Here is a 17,347-nt window from a genome sequence, read left to right on the forward strand (position 1 = left end):
GGAAAAGCATGGCTACGGTGGACTACCACCAAGGCTAGTTGAGGTCAGCACAGCCTGACACACGTGCTGCAACATTCCCAGCTTTGGGATTAAAGCAGATGAAAGCAGGGATACGCTTATTAATCCATCAACATTCATCCTATTTCAACACAGTAAACACAGGAGAGAACTGCCGAGATTCTCATATACAGGCGTATCCCTCTTCTGGATCATCATGCAGCGTTATTATTGATGGCAGATGCATGCCTCGGAGAGCAGGAAACATACCATCCACATTGAGGAATATGAAGCCGGTTATGTAGAACACCACAGGCTTAATGAGAGAAGAACATGTTTAAATCCAACGTAATGCTGCATGGGGAATGATATACTATGAGAGATACAAGTCTAATGATTCACTGTGTCTCATAAACACTGTCCATTATCTGCAGTCCCTGATGTAAATGCTGGCCTAATGTGTCTGGGCATCATTAGCATAATGTTGCTCTGCAGTCCTCTCTGCTGCAGTCTGATTACAAGACCCTGCTAGAATATTGTATTAGTGCATTTTCCATACCCAAAACCCTAACCTTAACCCCTGTCCATTACCTAACCCTGACCTAAACCCTTACTGGAACCGTTTGAGATGTAAATGAGCGACTTAAGCGTTTGGGCATAAGCTCCACCCTCTCCACTGAGCCCAGTAATCGCATACGTTTATACCTTCAGTGCAGACCTGCCTCCAGCACCCATTTGAGTTGGCCAAACTACTGCCACTTCTCAGTGACAGCTAGCTAACCTGCACTTTAACAGGATGTTTTTAGTTTGGCCCCAGTGGCCACTGGCCAGGTGGAATGTCACTTTGATGTGCAGGGTGCTGGGTGTCCTATCCTCCATGAGAATGAGGGACTTAGCTGGGCCATATGGTGGCTGTTCCTTCCTCCCTGACAGCATGTACAGCTGGTCTGTCTCTCTCAGACTAGGGAGGGCTCTGCCAAGATTAACAACAACAGGCAGGGGGAGTGGCTGCTATTTGAGTGACAGCTTTGTTTTGTGTGTTGCTATGTGGTCAGTGACAGGATTAGGATTGGGGGTGGGTGGAGCCTGGGGTAACACATGCAACAGAGTGCCCAGCCCACTAACCCACTGCCCTTCCAGCCAAGCGTGAATGTCTTGTCCTGCTAATGAGCTGGCTAGCGCCCTGGCACAAGTCCATTCTGACACTTAGTACTGGTCCATGTGACAATGCAGAGGAATGTGTGGACGCTTGGTTCAGCGTACGTATTCCACCCCTATTCCAGAGATGCTGTGCCATGACTGAGATGTGATCTTTCAGCTTCAGAATGCCTGATGATGTGATTTGGGCCTGGTTGGTTGTATTGAAGTGTAGAGGGAAGCGGCAGCTCCTTGTAAGCGTGGGTAAACGTCAGTAAGGTCTGTCCGTTGCATTTGAACAGGCGGCTTACATGGAAACCATTTGCCCTGTTGCTTTGCCTCTAGCCTGAGTTTCTCATGCTGCACGGTCATTATCATCACATTCTGCATGGCAACTAGCCACAGGTGACAGCTTGTTTGTGAATAATAATATATATTTACAGAGGGCTCTGTGTAGTAAAGAGAACATTAATACCGTCATCAAATGTTAGAAGGTTGGTACATAGTGGAAAACTATTCTGTGAATACGTGAGATGGCAGAGGCAGTCCAAATGACTTGGCTAAGGCAGCAAGTGGCATTCTGTCTGGGGGTTAAAAGTTTAAGGAGTGAGCTGGGCTTTGTTAATCAATAGGTATGAGAGGGGGAGAGGGACAGATGAAGAGAGAGGCAGGTGGATATACAGAGAGAATGAGAAGGGGAGAGATGAAAAGATGGATGAAGGAAAAGCCCCCCGGTCCTCACTTAACCCACTTGCAGCCTGCTCAGGCAAGACTTCAATGTCAGCTCCACTTCCAATTATCCCCAGTTATCCCATAATACACTGTGATCCTATGATGAAGTGGTATGCCTGCCACCTTCCCTCATCAAATCAATAGCATTTACAGTTTCAGTCAAGTTGGGGGACACTTGCCCATTCATTTTTGTCTGGTACTTTATACAGTTTCAGAAATCATTCAGCCTACTGTATGTTGATCTTTTGCATTATCAATGAGTCACCTGAACTCTATTTGTTACCCATCAGCCATACAGGGGATTTGAAACATCCCTTATTCATGCTTCGAGGCGGAAGTCTGAGTTGATTTGGAGGTTGGCCGTTCTCACTGACCAGTCACGGGGCCCTGAAATAATGTGTCACCTATTTGGATGAGTCAGAGACAAGAGGCCGCTTCAGAGTGGTGATGAGTGAGCGCTGGTCCTCAGCCCGTGCCAGTGTCTGGGCAGACCCGGTGCAATGCGATATAGACGATTAGCGAAAGTTGACTTGGTGAGGATTAGATGCGCTGACATTGGCTCAGGCTAGCCGGTCGCCTTTGTCCCCCAAAACAAACTGGGTACTCTATCACCCTGTCCAGCAGCTGCTGTCTGCTGACACGAGGCATTGTGTCATCCATAGCGCCGTAGTCCTGCTTCCCCTAACCCAAGGCCCCTGTGCTCCTCGCCATTGTCTGAGCGAGGAGCGCGTGAGGCAGATGTTTTTTTAAACAACCCTCTCTAGCCTTTGACCGGGCGTCTGCTCAGTCCTCACAAATAGACTTCCTTTGTTTGTCAAAACAGGGATTTACATCTCTGTTGTTCTTTTCTCCAAGTACAGATTTCATAGATGTCTTTTATTTTAGGTGTTAAAAAACGTATTTCGCCATTTGTCTCAATCTCCCCTTCATGGTCGAAGTTCCTGTAGCCATGGCGACGTAATGATTCTCAAAGAACTTCCGCATTATGCTGCCAGCATGGTTGCCATGGTAATAAGTTGACTTCGGACAATGTGTGGCAGCATTGAGTTGTCTGTCTGAGTGTGTATTGGAGGTTTAGGAGAGGCTGGGTGTTGGTGTGTGTTTGTGTGTGGGGGAATAGCTTGGATTGCTGCCAGTAGATCACATTGAGTCATTCAATGTTTCTGCAGAGCTCTCAGTCTTTGAGAAAGTATTTGGAACTTAATAGTAACAATACCGCATAACAACACATTGTGGTCAGTTGGCGATTGAATGGAGCTTTACTGTCTTTTGTGCATGACTGTAGGTTACTATACAGAAGAATAATGGTCATGTCAACGGGATTTCTTGTCTCATTACAAAGTCAATATTGTTGTTCTAAGCTGTCTTTGATTAAATGACAGATGACAGTGAATGTTTTCTGGCAGGCAGCACTGTGTCCTTGGCCTTGCCCTGGTTGGCAGTGGTGCAGGCGGGGGTCTGAGGTGCAGGCTGGCACTAAACAGTAACAGTAGCATGCTTGGGCCCTGTAATCTCCTCAGTGCTGGGCTTACTTAAATGAGCTTTAATGGCCTTGGCTACAATGTCCAGGCAGCCCCTGTCCACAGCCTGGCCCTCAGGGGCCATACCACTGACTTCAAGAACCGTGGCTGCTTCTTCCGGCTCATCGGTTTGTTTTGTGGTACAATGGGTTGTTTGGCAGATGCTCCTATGTCTCCGGTGTGTATGTGTTTGAATGGGTGTGTGTGTGTGTGTGTGGAGGTTTGGGGAGTGAGGGGTTGGCTGGTCTGGTCTGGTCCAGCGTGGCTGAGGCTGAAGGAGGGGGAGGGGACAGGCTGTATACGTACAGAATGAGGCAGGCGAAAGCGAGTGGAAGCACTTGCTAATGGGTGAGCCGCCGTGGAGTAGCCTCCTCACCAGCCCTGACGTAAGTAACTCTATTTCCCTAATCGTCCGGCCCTCATGCCTGTACGCACAGCTAGTGAGCAGCCCGCTTGAAGGGGAACGGAAAACGGTTTTGTTGTGTCTGTGTGAAATAGACTGAGTGAGTGAGAGATGGAGAGCAAGAATGTGGGGGGATGGGCAGTGCTTTGTCGGAGCATGCAAGGAGCCGGAGATATCCAGGCTCAGTGTAGCTGACTCAAGCCTGGATTACTGTGGGTTTTCGCATGGTGTCAGCGTATCTGTGTTTAGGTGCTGTTAATTTTCAGGCTGGGGCACTCCAGTCTTAGTAAGGCACATGCTACTCATCTCTCCTCCACTACCAGACATCATTCTCAGTTACTTAGAGCCTCAATCCAGCCCAGCCTGCAGCGGTTTGCTCCGTATCTCTGAGATGAGCACAAGTACCGAGCCACAAATAAAACAACACAGCCTTTCTGTGTTACTTCCTCCCTCCTGTCTCTTTTGTTGAATTGTGACAGGTCAGTTATGTACTGCATGCGCCTTTCCTAACAGCCTGATGGCAGCGTGATGCTGGTTTTGCATTCATGTTGGGTCAGATCTCTAGTTTGCTAATCAGCTAACAAGCAGCGGTCAGCTGTCCTGTCAGTGATGGTGTGTGAGAGTAGGTAGTAGGTGAATATATCTCTGGTCCCTATCATGAAAACTGCAGCCAGGGTTCAGACTTCTACAGGTTTGTCTGAAGGAGATTCTAGTGGAATACTCACTAGTGCGTCATGTGACCATGGAATATGCTACATTGTGCCACAGCGTGCTGAAGAATGCGCTTACATAGATAGTTTACCAGAGGTGCACTAGATTTGCACAACACATTATTCAGAGGACTGCGCTGATGTAGGTCAGGCTGTATCGCAAATCAGCTTGGCAATAATGATGGCTGTTGTGTCATAGGTTAGAATGGGGCATGCTAGCGGAACGACGTGTGATGGCTAACGTGTACTCCACCCTGAAGGAATACCCATCGTCATTTGTCTGGTTTGCGGGCATGCTGGTCATGCAAAGCAGTTGGCTTGTGAATTGGATGTTGAATGTGTGTTTTTTGGAAGCGTTCTTCAGCCCGCAGAGTTTTCGTTTATGGTGAAGCCTAACGTCCACTGTCAGACTGAGAGTGAGAAGGATAATTAAAATGAATTAGTGTAACTCTAATTGTTATAAGTCGCGATATAGTACACTTCATCAGGGGTCTATGCTATTGTGCCACTGTTGACAAATAGAATGAATAAAGTTCTTCATGTCATTGTTTTGAGTGGCTGGTTTGATTGGTTGCTGTATGATTGGATTGACTGACTGACTGGCTAATTTGATTGACTGATTGACTAAGCGATTTGATTGGCTCTCCAGGGTGAGGAAGCTGAAGGAGACCCTGGTGACAGTGCAGCAGTTGGACAAGAACATGAGCAACCTGCGGACGTGGCTGTCCCGGATGGAGGCCGAGCTGTCCAAGCCTGTGGTCTACAGCATCTGCCACAGTGATGAGATCCAGAGGAAGCTGGCTGAGCAGCAGGTGGGTTCAGCGGTTAACGACAGACACTCCATACACATACCACCCACCATACAGACTTATTTACATGGCATCAACATCAAATACATACCTTCAGTTTGTTTCTTTGTGGGTCAGAATAATCTAATAGTGAAAGATATGTGTTTTTTTAAAGTTTTTTTTACACTTTTGTAAGTGTTGTGCCGTAGTGGTGTCTCAGTGGGTTACAGGAAGCTGTAGCTGTTAGGAGGCACACTGTGACTATGAAGGGAGAAGGCAGAAATGTACTTTTGAAAGCTGCATCAGGTTTCTGAGTGTGCAGAGTGCAGATGAATGAACTTTAGCCTTAATAGTCCTGCTTCCCGCTACCCCAGTCTGTACTGTAGGAACAGGGGAATGGAGTGTCAGAGAGAAGTAAAAACAGTGTCCTGCAGCTTTGGAGAAAGGTCCATTCTCATCATTACACAAAGTGAGGGAACACTCGGATGCATTTGGAAATGACACTTACATTGCTGTGCTCTCCAGGCCTCCAGGTTTTTCCAGGACAATTCCAGATTCCAGTTGAAAAATCGCAGCTTATGAAAAAAACATTTATTGCTCTGGCAGGAGATATGTTGAGGAGGTCGTGGACCTAACGCAAAAGCAATGGATGTAATTCAGGCTAATCAACACCGGTGTCCTTCTCTTCCTGTGTCCGTACACAGGATCTGCAGCGAGACATTGAGCAGCACACAGAGGGTGTGGCATCCGTTCTGACTATCTGCGATGTTCTGCTTCACGATGCCGACGCCTGTGGGAGTGACACGGAGAATGACTCCATCCAACAGACCACCCGCAGCTTGGACCGCCGCTGGAGAAACATCTGTGCCATGTCCATGGAGAGGAGAATGAGGTGAGGCATGGACTCTCTCATACAGGCGTACACACACTCAAACAGATACGTGACAATATCCCCCGATATGTGGTTTGTGCCATTGTCTGTATTTTCTTTCTACGACATCTTGTTAGGATTGAGGAGACATGGCGGCTGTGGTGTAAGTTCCAGGATGACTACTCCCGCTTCGAGGACTGGCTCAGGACTGCTGAGCGGACGGCGGCCAACCCTGTGTCGGCCGATGTCCTTTACACTAGCGCCAAGGAGGAACTTAAAAAGTTTGAGGTCAGCGAAAATGTGCATTGATGACTGAGCCCACACACATAATAAATATGACGCTACTTTATACCAAATTCTGTACTTTTTCTTACATTTTCATGGTTTATTAAATTGAATTGACCTAACTGAACAATGTCATTCTATTACAAGTACTCACAGGAATCATTACCACATTTATTAGAATCCAAGGGCCAGGGAGCATGTTTATCCATTCAACATCAACTGAGAGTCATGTTTAAAATACAATAGAGGTCAGTCCTAACCCAAGCCTATCCCCTTGACCCCAGGCATTCCAGAGGCAGGTCCATGAGAGGCTAACCCAGCTGGAGCTGGTCAACAAGCAATATCGTCGTCTGGCCCGGGAGAACCGCACAGATGCTGCCAGCAAACTCAAGGTCATGGTCCATGAAGGCAACCAGCGCTGGGACAGCCTGCAGAAGAGAGTGGCTACCATTCTTCGCAGACTCAAGGTGAGAGAGTCAAAGGTCAGGTGTTAGGGGTTAAGGTTCAGTGGAGTTATCAGTATTGCCTCACTAAATCAGCAGTGCTGAGGTCAACATCTGTAATCCTTGTGAAATGTGATTTGAAAAGCACATCAGAATTGGACCCCTCCAAGAACTGCCACCTTAACGTGGTGGAGGGGTTTGAGTACCCGAGTGACCCTAGGAGCTATGTTGTCTGGGGCTATATGCCCCTGGTAGGGTCTCCCAAGGCAAACAGGTCTTAGGCGACGGGTCAGACTAAGTGCGGTTCAAAACCCCTTAATGAAGAATACAATTTTGAGTACCGTGACGTCGCCCGGTATGGCGCAGCCGGGGCCCCACCCCGGAGCCAGGCCCGGGGTTGGGGCTCGAATGCGAGCGCCTGGTGGCCGGGCCTTCCCCCATGGGGCCCGGCCGGGCTCAGCCCGAACGGGTGACGTGGGGCCGCCCTCCCGTGGGCTCACCACCCACAGGAGGGACCATAAGGGGCCGGTGCAAAGAGGATCGGGCGGCAGTCGAAGGCAGGGTCCTAGACAACCCGATCTCTGGACACGGAAACTGGCTCTAGGGACGTGGAATGTCACCTCGCTGGCGGGGAAGGAGCCTGAGTTAGTGCGTGAGGTTGAGAGGTTCCGATTAGAGGTAGTCGGGATCACCTCTACGCACGGCTTGGGCTCTGGAACCACACTCCTTGAGAGAGGATGGACTCTTCACCACTCTGGAGTTGCCCATGGTGAGAGGCGGCGGGCTGGTGTGGGTTTGCTCATAGCTCCCCAGCTCTGCCGCCATGTGTTGGAGTTTACCCCGGTGAACAATAGGGGTCGTTTCCCTGCGCCTACGGGTCGGGGATAGGTCTCTCACTGTTGTTTGTGCCTACGGGCCGAACGGCAGTGCAGAGTACCCGACCTTCTTGGAGTCTCTGGGAGGGGTGCTGGAAAGTGCTCCGACTGGGGACTCTATTGTTCTACTGGGGGACTTCAACGCCCACGTGGGCAACGACATTGACACCTGGAGGGGCGTGATTGGGAGGAACGGCCCCCCTGATCTGAACCCGAGTGGTGTTCAGTTATTGGACTTCTGTGCTAGTCACAGTTTGTCCATAACGAACACCATGTTCAAGCATAAGGGTGTCCATCAGTGCACGTGGCACCAGGACACCCTAGGCCGCAGGTCGATGATTGACTTTGTTGTCGTCTCATCTGACCTGCGGCCGTATGTCTTGGACACTCGGGTGAAGAGAGGGGCGGAGCTGTCAACTGATCACCACCTGGTGGTGAGTTGGATCCGATGGCGGGGGAGGAAGCTGGACAGACTCGGCAGGCCCAAGCGTACTGTAAGGGTCTGCTGGGAACGTCTGGCCGAGTCTCCTGTCAGAGAGATCTTTAACTCCCACCTCCGGCAGAGCTTCGACTGGATCCCGAGGGAGGTTGGAGATATTGAGTCCGAGTGGACCATGTTCTCCACCGCCATTGTCGAAGCGGCCGCTCGGAGCTGTGGCCGTAAGGTCTCCGGTGCCTGTCGAGGCGGCAATCCCCGAACCCGGTGGTGGACACCGGAAGTAAGGGATGCCGTCAAGCTGAAGAAGGAGTCCTATCAGGCCTGGTTGGCTTGTGGGACTCCTGAGGCAGCTGACGGGTACCGACAGGCCAAGCGGGCTGCAGCCCGGGTGGTTGTGGAGGCAAAAACTCGGGCCTGGGAGGAGTTTGGTGAGGCCATGGAGAAGGACTATCGGCTGGCCTCGAAGAGATTCTGGCAAACCATCCGGCGCCTCAGGAGAGGGAAACAGTGCCCTACCAACGCTGTTTACAGTAGAGGTGGGCAGCTGTTGACCTCAACTGAGGATGTCGTCGGGCGGTGGAAGGAGTACTTCGAGGATCTCCTCAATCCCGCTGACATGTCTTCCATTGAGGAAGCAGAGGATGAGGGCTCAGAGGTGGACTCGTCCATCACCCGGGCTGAAGTCACAGAGGTGGTCAAGAAACTCCTCGGTGGCAAGGCACCGGGGGTGGATGAGATCCGCCCTGAGTACCTCAAGTCTCTGGATGTTGTGGGGCTGTCTTGGTTGACACGCCTGTGCAACATCGCGTGGCGGTCGGGGACAGTGCCTCTGGGATGGCAGACCGGGGTGGTGGTCCCTCTTTTTAAGAAGGGGGACCGGAGGGTGTGTTCCAACTATAGGGGGATCACACTTCTCAGCCTGCCCGGGAAAGTCTATGCCAGGGTTCTGGAGAGGAGAATACGGCCGATAGTAGAACCTCGGATTCAGGAGGAACAGTGTGGTTTTCGTCCGGGCCGTGGAACACTGGACCAGCTCTATACCCTCTACGGGGTGTTGGAGGGTTCATGGGAGTTTGCCCAACCAATCCACATGTGTTTTGTGGATTTGGAGAAGGCATTCGACTGTGTCCCTCGCGGCATCTTGTGGAGGGTGCTTGGGGAATATGGGGTCCTGGGTCCTTTGCTAAGGGCTGTCAGGTCCCTATACAACCGAAGCAGGAGCTTGGTCCACATTGCCGGCAGTAAGTCAGACTTGTTCCCAGTGCATGTTGGACTCCGGCAGGGCTGCCCTTTGTCACCGGTTCTGTTTGTAATTTTTATGGACAGAATTTCTAGGCGCAGCCAGGGGCCGGAGGGTGTCAGGTTTGGGGACCACACGATTTCGTCTCTGCTCTTTGCAGATGATGTTGTCGTGTTGGCCCCTTCTAACCAGGACCTTCAGCATGCACTGGGACGGTTTGCAGCCGTGTGTGAAGCGGTGGGGATGAAAATCAGTACCTCCAAATCCAAGGCCATGGTCCTCAGTCAGAAAAGGGTGGCTTGCCCACTTCAGGTTGGAGGAGAGTGCCTGCCTCAAGTGGAGGAGTTAAGTATCTAGGGGTCTTGTTCACGAGTGAGGGAAGGATGGAACGGGAGATTGACAGACGGATCAGTGCAGCTTCTGCAGTAATGCAGTCGATGTATCGGTCTGTCGTGGTGAAGAAAGAGCTGAGCCGCAAGGCGAAGCTCTCGATTTACCAGTCAATCTACGTTCCTACTCTCACCTATGGTCATGAGCTTTGGGTCATGACCGAAAGGACAAGATCCCGGATACAGGCGGCCGAAATGAGTTTTCTCCGCAGGGTGGCTGGGCGATCCCTTAGAGATAGGGTGAGAAGCTCGGTCACCCGGGAGGAGCTCAGAGTAGAGCCGCTGCTCCTCCACATCGAGAGGGGTCAGCTGAGGTGGCTTGGGCATCTTTTTCGGATGCCTCCGGAACGCCTTCCTGGGAAGGTGTTCCGGTCCCGTCCCACCGGGAGGAGACCCCGGGGAAGACCTAGGACACGCTGGAGGGACTATGTCTCCCGGCTGGCCTGGGAACGCCTCGGTGTCCCCCCGGAAGAGCTAGAGGAAGTGTCTGGGGAGAGGGAAGTCTGGGCATCCCTGCTTAGACTGCTGCCCCCGCGACCCGGCCCCGGATAAGCGGAAGAAGATGGATGGATGGATCAGAATTGGAACGTGAGCCGATTGGGGTCAGATTGGAGTCATATAACGGTACTCCCTGCTAAGGAATAGTGTATGGTCACCAACAATAATTTTGGTTTGGAGTTTAGTAGGTTTCATGATCCATGTCAGATGTGAGGGTTGAGTGGATTTGTTGATGCAGTTGTGGTTAGTAGCTGTAGTAAGGTTCATGTGGGTATTGAACTGAGTGGTGCTTTGGCTCACCGTCAGCACTAAGCCTTCTGTATATAGGTCACCTCTCAGATGGTGACAAAACAAGGACAGTTACGTTGCCAAGCAGCTGTTTCCAGTTTGGCTTGTGGTTGAAGCCAGATGGAGGATGTTTTTTATAACATCAGATGCAATCCAAGAAGCATCTGATTAGAGACCTTCATCTTTATCACCTTATCTGCTTTCTCAGAATTGCCCAGAAAGAAAGATGAAGGTCTCTAAAATGAATGGTTCACCTTAAAACTATATCTTTTTCATTAGTCCACTGTTTTCATAATGCAGGATAATGTTTAAAATTCCCAAATTCAGCTTCTTTACTTTAAAATGTGATTGCCCTATCAATCGTGCACTAATAAAACAAATAAGAAAATATAGTTTTGGTGTTCTTACTATATAATACATTACATTTGAGCGTTTGCCATAAATACACTTTTACACACAATCATAAAAAGGCTGACAATTAAATCCTTTGTCAAACAAGAAACATCCTGTTACTACGGGCAACAGTTGTACACTTCATGTGATATAGTAAGTCTGTATTAAATATCCGCTTGCTGATCTTATAAGAGGTTGTCCCCTGTAGCACTTCACCTCTCAAAGGGAGGACTTTGAGGGCACGCGGGAGGGCATCCTGGTCTGGTTAACTGAGATGGACCTGCAGCTGACCAACGTCGAGCACTTCTCAGAGAGCGACATTGAGGACAAGATGAGACAGCTCATTGTACGTTCAACACCCTACTAACCACTCCATCTGTCTTGCCTCCCAAACTCTTCTAAGCTATTGGGGGCATTTGATTTTCTTGAAGTTTGTCCTTCTAAGTGTGCCTCGTTGGTTGGTCGCTGGGTTGACAATGGGTCTCTCTCATCTTCCCTCAGGGATTCCAGCAGGAGATCACTCTGAACACTAATAAGATCGATGCACTGATTGTGTTTGGGGAGAACCTAATCCAGAAGAGTGCTCCTCTGGATGCTGTACTGATCGAGGATGAGCTGGAGGAGCTGCACTCCTACTGCCAGGAGGTGTTTGGCAGAGTGGCCCGCTTCCACCACCGCCTCACCAACAGATACCCGGTCAGTAGACAGCCAGGCACCATAACACCATGGCAGTATTTACCGTAGCTCATTTAACAATCAAAACCTTTAATTCCTGTATAATTATACATACAAACTAAGATCTAGAAGTAGGTAATTAGCTATTCTAATTGGAAATGCTGCGGATATTGTATATGACTGGAGGTGATCTCTACCTGTCCTCAGGTCCTGGAGGAGGAGCGAGACACAGACCTGGATGACTCAGCTGAACTGACCGGAGGGTCCTGGGGGGAGAATGATGATGAGGAGAAGGAGGAAGATGAGTGCCGAGTGGGAAGCGAGTCACTGGGACGGCATGCCGTGTGTCATCTATTGGCCCACCCTCTGGAACGTTCCGGAAGGGAAACCCCGGTCAGTGTGGACTCCATTCCTCTGGAGTGGGACCATACTGTGGACGTGGGTGGATCTTCATCCCACGAGGACGAAGAGGATGCCACCTTCTACAACGCCATGTCAGGTACTGCTCACTAGTCACATCTCCTGAACCCGTCTTTGTTACCAGGTGAATGAGGGTGAATGAAGAAGAGTGCTGAAGGCGGCCATGTTACCCGTAGTGGTGGGAAGACTACCACTGATCCACTTCTTTTGTTGCAGATGTAGACGTCACTGAGAGTTCAGAGGCCTTTCTTAAGGCGACTGCCAAAGCATTGAGAGCAGCCTCCGGTAGGCACTCTGCCTGCTGTCCTGTCCTGCATGTGTCTGCACTGCTTTGTGGTTATAATGGCCAGGCATGACCCCCAACCCCACCTCAACCCAACCCCACCTCAAACCAACCCCACCCCATCTTAAACCCACCCCACACCGCTGCTCTGCTTTGCCCAATTTACATACAGGCCTCGGGACTGGTTAGAGCCACTGCCCCCCTGCATTGTTTTCCCTTCATATGCAACACTGCATGATTGTACCTCGTATTACCTGCATTTTTATCTATATTCCCTAATGTACTATTGATTTATAGAGGTTTTGTGACCCGTGCATGCAAACCGTTTTCATGGCATCTCCTTTGGTCAGGTGTGCATGTGTGAAATGTTGACTGGACGAGTGCTTACGGATAATATGTATATGCACTGTATTTATGTAGAGCTTTGTAACAACTGAGGGTGTCAAAAGTGTTTTGAAAAGCAAGGCCGAAACTCCATCCACGACCAACGTGTAGCGCCCCAGACTGCTCCCCACTCGTCAGTTTGAGGTGTAGAGGTGTAGGAGTGAGGGGGATGATTGTGTGGCCATGGCGGACATGGGGCCAGGTTTATGCCCCTACTCTTATGCTACATGGCATGTTTTGCCACAGTGATTCAGGACACACATCCCGAAGACAGCAGCCTACAATCTGATATAAAGACCCGAGGAACAGTATCCAACAGCGTCAGGCCTCCCATCTAGGAACCGACCAGCACTGACCGTGCTTAGCTTCAGATGCATGTCAGCTGTGGGATGCAGAGTGCCGTGATACAGCCAAGGGCCCACGGGGTTGTCCGACTACCCATGAACGCTCAGTGAACCTAGAAGCATCTTTCCAAAGTCTTACCGGCTTCCTCTTGTTCGCTCCTCCAGTGAAGTCGCTAACGGATCCCCCCAACTGGCACTCCCCTGAGCCCCAGGAGAAGAAACGTGTTCCCAGGGACGTCCTCCGGGGCCCGGGCACATCTCCCAGACCCCACATTAGCCCCCCCTTCCACCAGCGGGGATATGTGAGTCCTCGTGCGTCGTTTCTCCACATACACTGATTTAACAATACACGCTGTTGTGGCAGTGACATGGTGAAAGACGTAACTGTCTGTAGATGACGGTGCGGACAGGAAGTGACATCGCCATGTCTGTTTCCCGGGGCCAGGTCAAGCTGTTGTCAGAGTGCAGCGGCAGCATCGACAGGGTGAAGAGGGTTAAACTGATCCTGGACGACGAAGAGCTGGATGACCAAGGCCTCACAACATTGACCAGCGCAGACAAACAGACTGGTAGGTTTCCATGAGGAAACCGATCCACCGGTCCATTCATTTTAGCATGTATAGCTAGCATCCCAGTTCGATTAGTTTTTGTTCTTTCGAAGTTTGAAAACCCAGCAAAACTGATCTGGGACCAGGCTACAGAATCCCTCGCATAAGCCTTTAAAACAATTAAATTAAATTACCAGTTAAATTGTGTTACCAGATTCCTATGAAACAGAGGAATCCTATGATGCATTACTATATGAGTGAAATATTGCAATTTATATTTGAGATTGTCACTCCTACTCAGTACTCTTCAACCTTTTACGATCTGTTGCCATTCAGGTGTGATCGAGCGCTGGGAACTGCTGCAGGCTCAGGCCCACAGTGATGAACTCTGCATCAAACAAGACCTGCAGCAGTGGCAGAAGCTGAACTCTGACCTCGCTGAAATAACTTCCTGGCTGAATCATGTGCTACCAGAGCTGGAGAGGCTGCAGAGGCTGACCCCGGCCACCAGCGTCCGTGACATGGAGGGCAACATTGGGAGACTTAAGGTGAGAGGTCGAGAATAATCTGAGTCTTTTATCATCTCCAGGGCAACAATAAACCCAAACTAGTGACTTTTTGTGTGGAGCCGGCCAAGAACAGCGAATGCCTCTTACTGAGTGAGTGACTGACTACCCCTTGTTAATTAGCTGTTTTCCTGTCTTTCCAGGAGATGCAAAAGACATTTAACAGTTACAAGTCTCTGATGATCTCCATCAACCTGAGAGGCCAAGACTTGCAGGCTGGGGGCTTTGCTGAACTGCAGGAGCTACAGGAGACCCTAAGGACTGCCAATCATAGCTGGACGCAGGCCTGTGCTGGCCTGGACAGCTGGGAGGAAAGACTCCACAGTGCCCTGATGCAGTGCCAGGTAGGGGAAACAAGTAGATACAGTACACACACTGGTTGACCATAACACGCCTTGCAGGGAATACAATGTTACTATATAGAAAGCATGAGAATGACCTTGCCCTTCTAACCTCTGTCCTCTCCCCTTCAGGAGTTCCATGAGACACTGCACTCCATGCTGCTGTGGCTTTCCCAGGCTGAGAACACGCGCCACACCATCAATATCCACAGCTGCGTCACACAGCGCTCTGCCCTGCTGGAGCACAGAGACATCCTCATGGTGAGGAGGGCAGAACTAGCTTCCATACAGAAGTAGCCCAGAACAACATACTGGATTAAATATAGATATTGCCTGAATACTATATATTACATTACGTTAAAGCTGCATACTTGGAATAGAAAGGATTGCCTGCATATGTTTATGCCCACAGAGAATGAGGAAAGTGTGTTGATCTTCTGTATATTTACCGTAACATTTGAGTCCTTTAGCAGACAGTCTTAACGAGAATGACTTCCTGTTCATTCATTGTAACGTAGCTAGGTGAACCAACCACACAACCCAGCTATAGCACAGCCAAGTACATTTTAGTCAGTCCTGTAGAAAGGTGATAAGTACATATTTACCCTACTCGTCTAATTGTTGTGTGGTGACTGAGGCCTGATCTCCTGTTGCTGCTGCTGTGTTACAGACCTTGGAGGAGGAGTTGCGTGGGCGCCAGCGCCAGGTCTCCTCCCTGCAGGAGATATCCTCCCAGCTTCTCCTGGAGGCCACGGCCGAGGACAGCGTTGAGGCAAAGGAGAAGGTCCACGTCATAGGCAACAAGCTCCGCCTACTGCTGCGCCAGGTGGCCAGCGACCTGCACATCCTGCACGACAGACTGGTACGTCCCACTGACCGCTCCAAAACCAGGGAACCATCTCTCATGTCCTTGGTGAAGGGAACCGGTACTGGAGAACCATCGGTGACGGCGGTCAGTCTTATTGTGGTTAGTGGTTTCTGGGGTGTCCGTCTCCGCCGATGATGTGACTGTGTGCTGTCTTGGTGTGTCACAGGAATCCTGTCCAACCAGCTCTGAGATGGACAGCGTCGGTCTGGGGATGATCAGTGCTCCGCTGCACAAGGTAAACACACACACACAGTGGCTAGTTGCTAGCCCACAATGTTGTTTATAGTCAGTGTTATGCAGTAAATGCTTTACAGTGCACATTGGGAAATTCAAGGAGTCACGTTAAATAATACATTTGGCCTGTTTAAGAATATTTACAATTAATATATTTTAAATGCTATCTATTGACTGGACTGTTATTTCACGGCATGTTGTGTTGTGTGTGTGTGTTTGTGTGTGTGTGTAGGATAAGGCTGAAATGAGAGCAGCAGGAGTCAAAGCCACCAGCTTTAGAAAGTATGTGCTGAATTCTACATCTGCCTGCTTCCAACTTTTTCACCCTGGTTATATGATGCTTTTCAAACTAATCAAACTGAGTGACCACAATAGTCATGTATTTGATGAGTAACGTCATGCCAAATGTCTATGACCAACATTTTTATATAATATGAAATAATTATCTCTAATTTGAAATGCCTCTCTCTCTCCGTCTCGCGCGATCTCCAGGGAGAAGGGAGACTCTTCCCCGGCTCGTCCCTTCTTCTACAGGGTGCTGCGTGCTGCCTTTCCCCTACACCTGCTCTTCCTGCTCCTGTTGGTGCTGGCTTGTCTGGTTCCTCACTCTGAAGAGGACTACAGCTGTGCCCTGTCCAATAACTTTGCCCGCTCTTTCTACCCCATGTTGCGCTACACCAATGGCCCACCGCCCACATGAGATAGCAAAAACACCGCCCCCCTGCCCTTGCCTTTTAAAGCCTCTGAAAAACACTACACTACAGAAAGTTGTCTCAAATATTGGTTAATGACTTTTTTTATGTCCACATATCTATATTTAATATATACTGAGCTCATTAAGGTGTGCAGCTCAGAAAATAAGAAAATAAGCCATATAATTGATTTGGTTTAAAGTAAAGCATTTTAACATGTAGTGGAGGTGCATAAGATAACATCCCCTACAAGCTGTATTTTCCAGACACAGATACATATTTTAATAGCTTTGTTTTATCAATGAAGATAATGTATACCCATATTAATGGCTCATTTAATTGTAAACCACTGCTGTTTGTACCAAAGGATTAGAATGATGAGAGTATAATTTTGTACCATGACTACAGTTCTTATCATTTTACTCACAACCAACTGTGGGTAGCACATTTGTGTATGTATACATATTGTTTGATTTAGCATCGTGTACACAGTGATGGATCATTTTCACTAAATAGTGGTAGCAAATCAAATGAAAACATGCCTTGCTGGAGTCAGTGCTTTGGAAAAGAAATTTTTAATATATATATTTCAGTGTGTGTGTGTGTGTGTGTGTGTTCATGCGTGCGTACGTACGTTATGGAAAACAACTGACAAAGCAATGGTAAATTATTGATTGGTTGTGTGTGTGAGACCCTATCTTGACAAAGAGAGGCCTTGTGTGTTTGTGTATCTTACATGTGCTGATATAGTGAGCGCTGCTAAGAAATCATTTTGGCACTGATCAACATGTTGGATGTATTCCTGTGGAAACTATTCTACCATTTTCTGTTTTTGAGTAATGAGTCAAATCTGATTCTGTTCTAACACTAGAATAAATAGGGACCTGAACGTGGACAGTCAATGAATATAATGGGGAACAGGCTGAATCAAAGAGCGCATTATAGTGTGTCTAACAGAGGGTCACTCCACCGTGAAATACTGGT

At 49.2% G+C, this 17,347-nt stretch overlaps 1 protein-coding gene across 3 annotated transcripts in view; it reads left to right on the forward strand.

The window, feature by feature from the left end:
• syne2b (spectrin repeat containing, nuclear envelope 2b) overlaps positions 1–16,948 on the forward strand; it is a 112,506-nt gene extending 95,558 nt beyond the window's left edge. For all 3 annotated transcript variants that reach the window (XM_029125398.2, XM_029125400.2, XM_029125399.2), the window contains 17 exons: positions 5,149–5,311; positions 5,992–6,179; positions 6,296–6,446; positions 6,728–6,910; positions 11,217–11,354; positions 11,510–11,704; positions 11,891–12,182; positions 12,320–12,388; positions 13,280–13,416; positions 13,560–13,683; positions 13,999–14,210; positions 14,372–14,572; positions 14,702–14,830; positions 15,240–15,521; positions 15,604–15,672; positions 15,904–15,953; positions 16,164–16,948. In XM_029125398.2, coding sequence (XP_028981231.2) covers positions 5,149–5,311; positions 5,992–6,179; positions 6,296–6,446; positions 6,728–6,910; positions 11,217–11,354; positions 11,510–11,704; positions 11,891–12,182; positions 12,320–12,388; positions 13,280–13,416; positions 13,560–13,683; positions 13,999–14,210; positions 14,372–14,572; positions 14,702–14,830; positions 15,240–15,521; positions 15,604–15,672; positions 15,904–15,953; positions 16,164–16,371 — 2,791 coding nt within the window. In that variant the 3' untranslated portion in view covers positions 16,372–16,948. The remainder of the gene's footprint in view (positions 1–5,148; positions 5,312–5,991; positions 6,180–6,295; positions 6,447–6,727; positions 6,911–11,216; positions 11,355–11,509; positions 11,705–11,890; positions 12,183–12,319; positions 12,389–13,279; positions 13,417–13,559; positions 13,684–13,998; positions 14,211–14,371; positions 14,573–14,701; positions 14,831–15,239; positions 15,522–15,603; positions 15,673–15,903; positions 15,954–16,163) is intronic.
• Positions 16,949–17,347: the final 399 nt, after the last annotated feature.

The sequence above is a fragment of the Esox lucius genome, chromosome 15, assembly GCF_011004845.1.
Source record: "Esox lucius isolate fEsoLuc1 chromosome 15, fEsoLuc1.pri, whole genome shotgun sequence".
Taxonomy (NCBI): domain Eukaryota; kingdom Metazoa; phylum Chordata; class Actinopteri; order Esociformes; family Esocidae; genus Esox; species Esox lucius.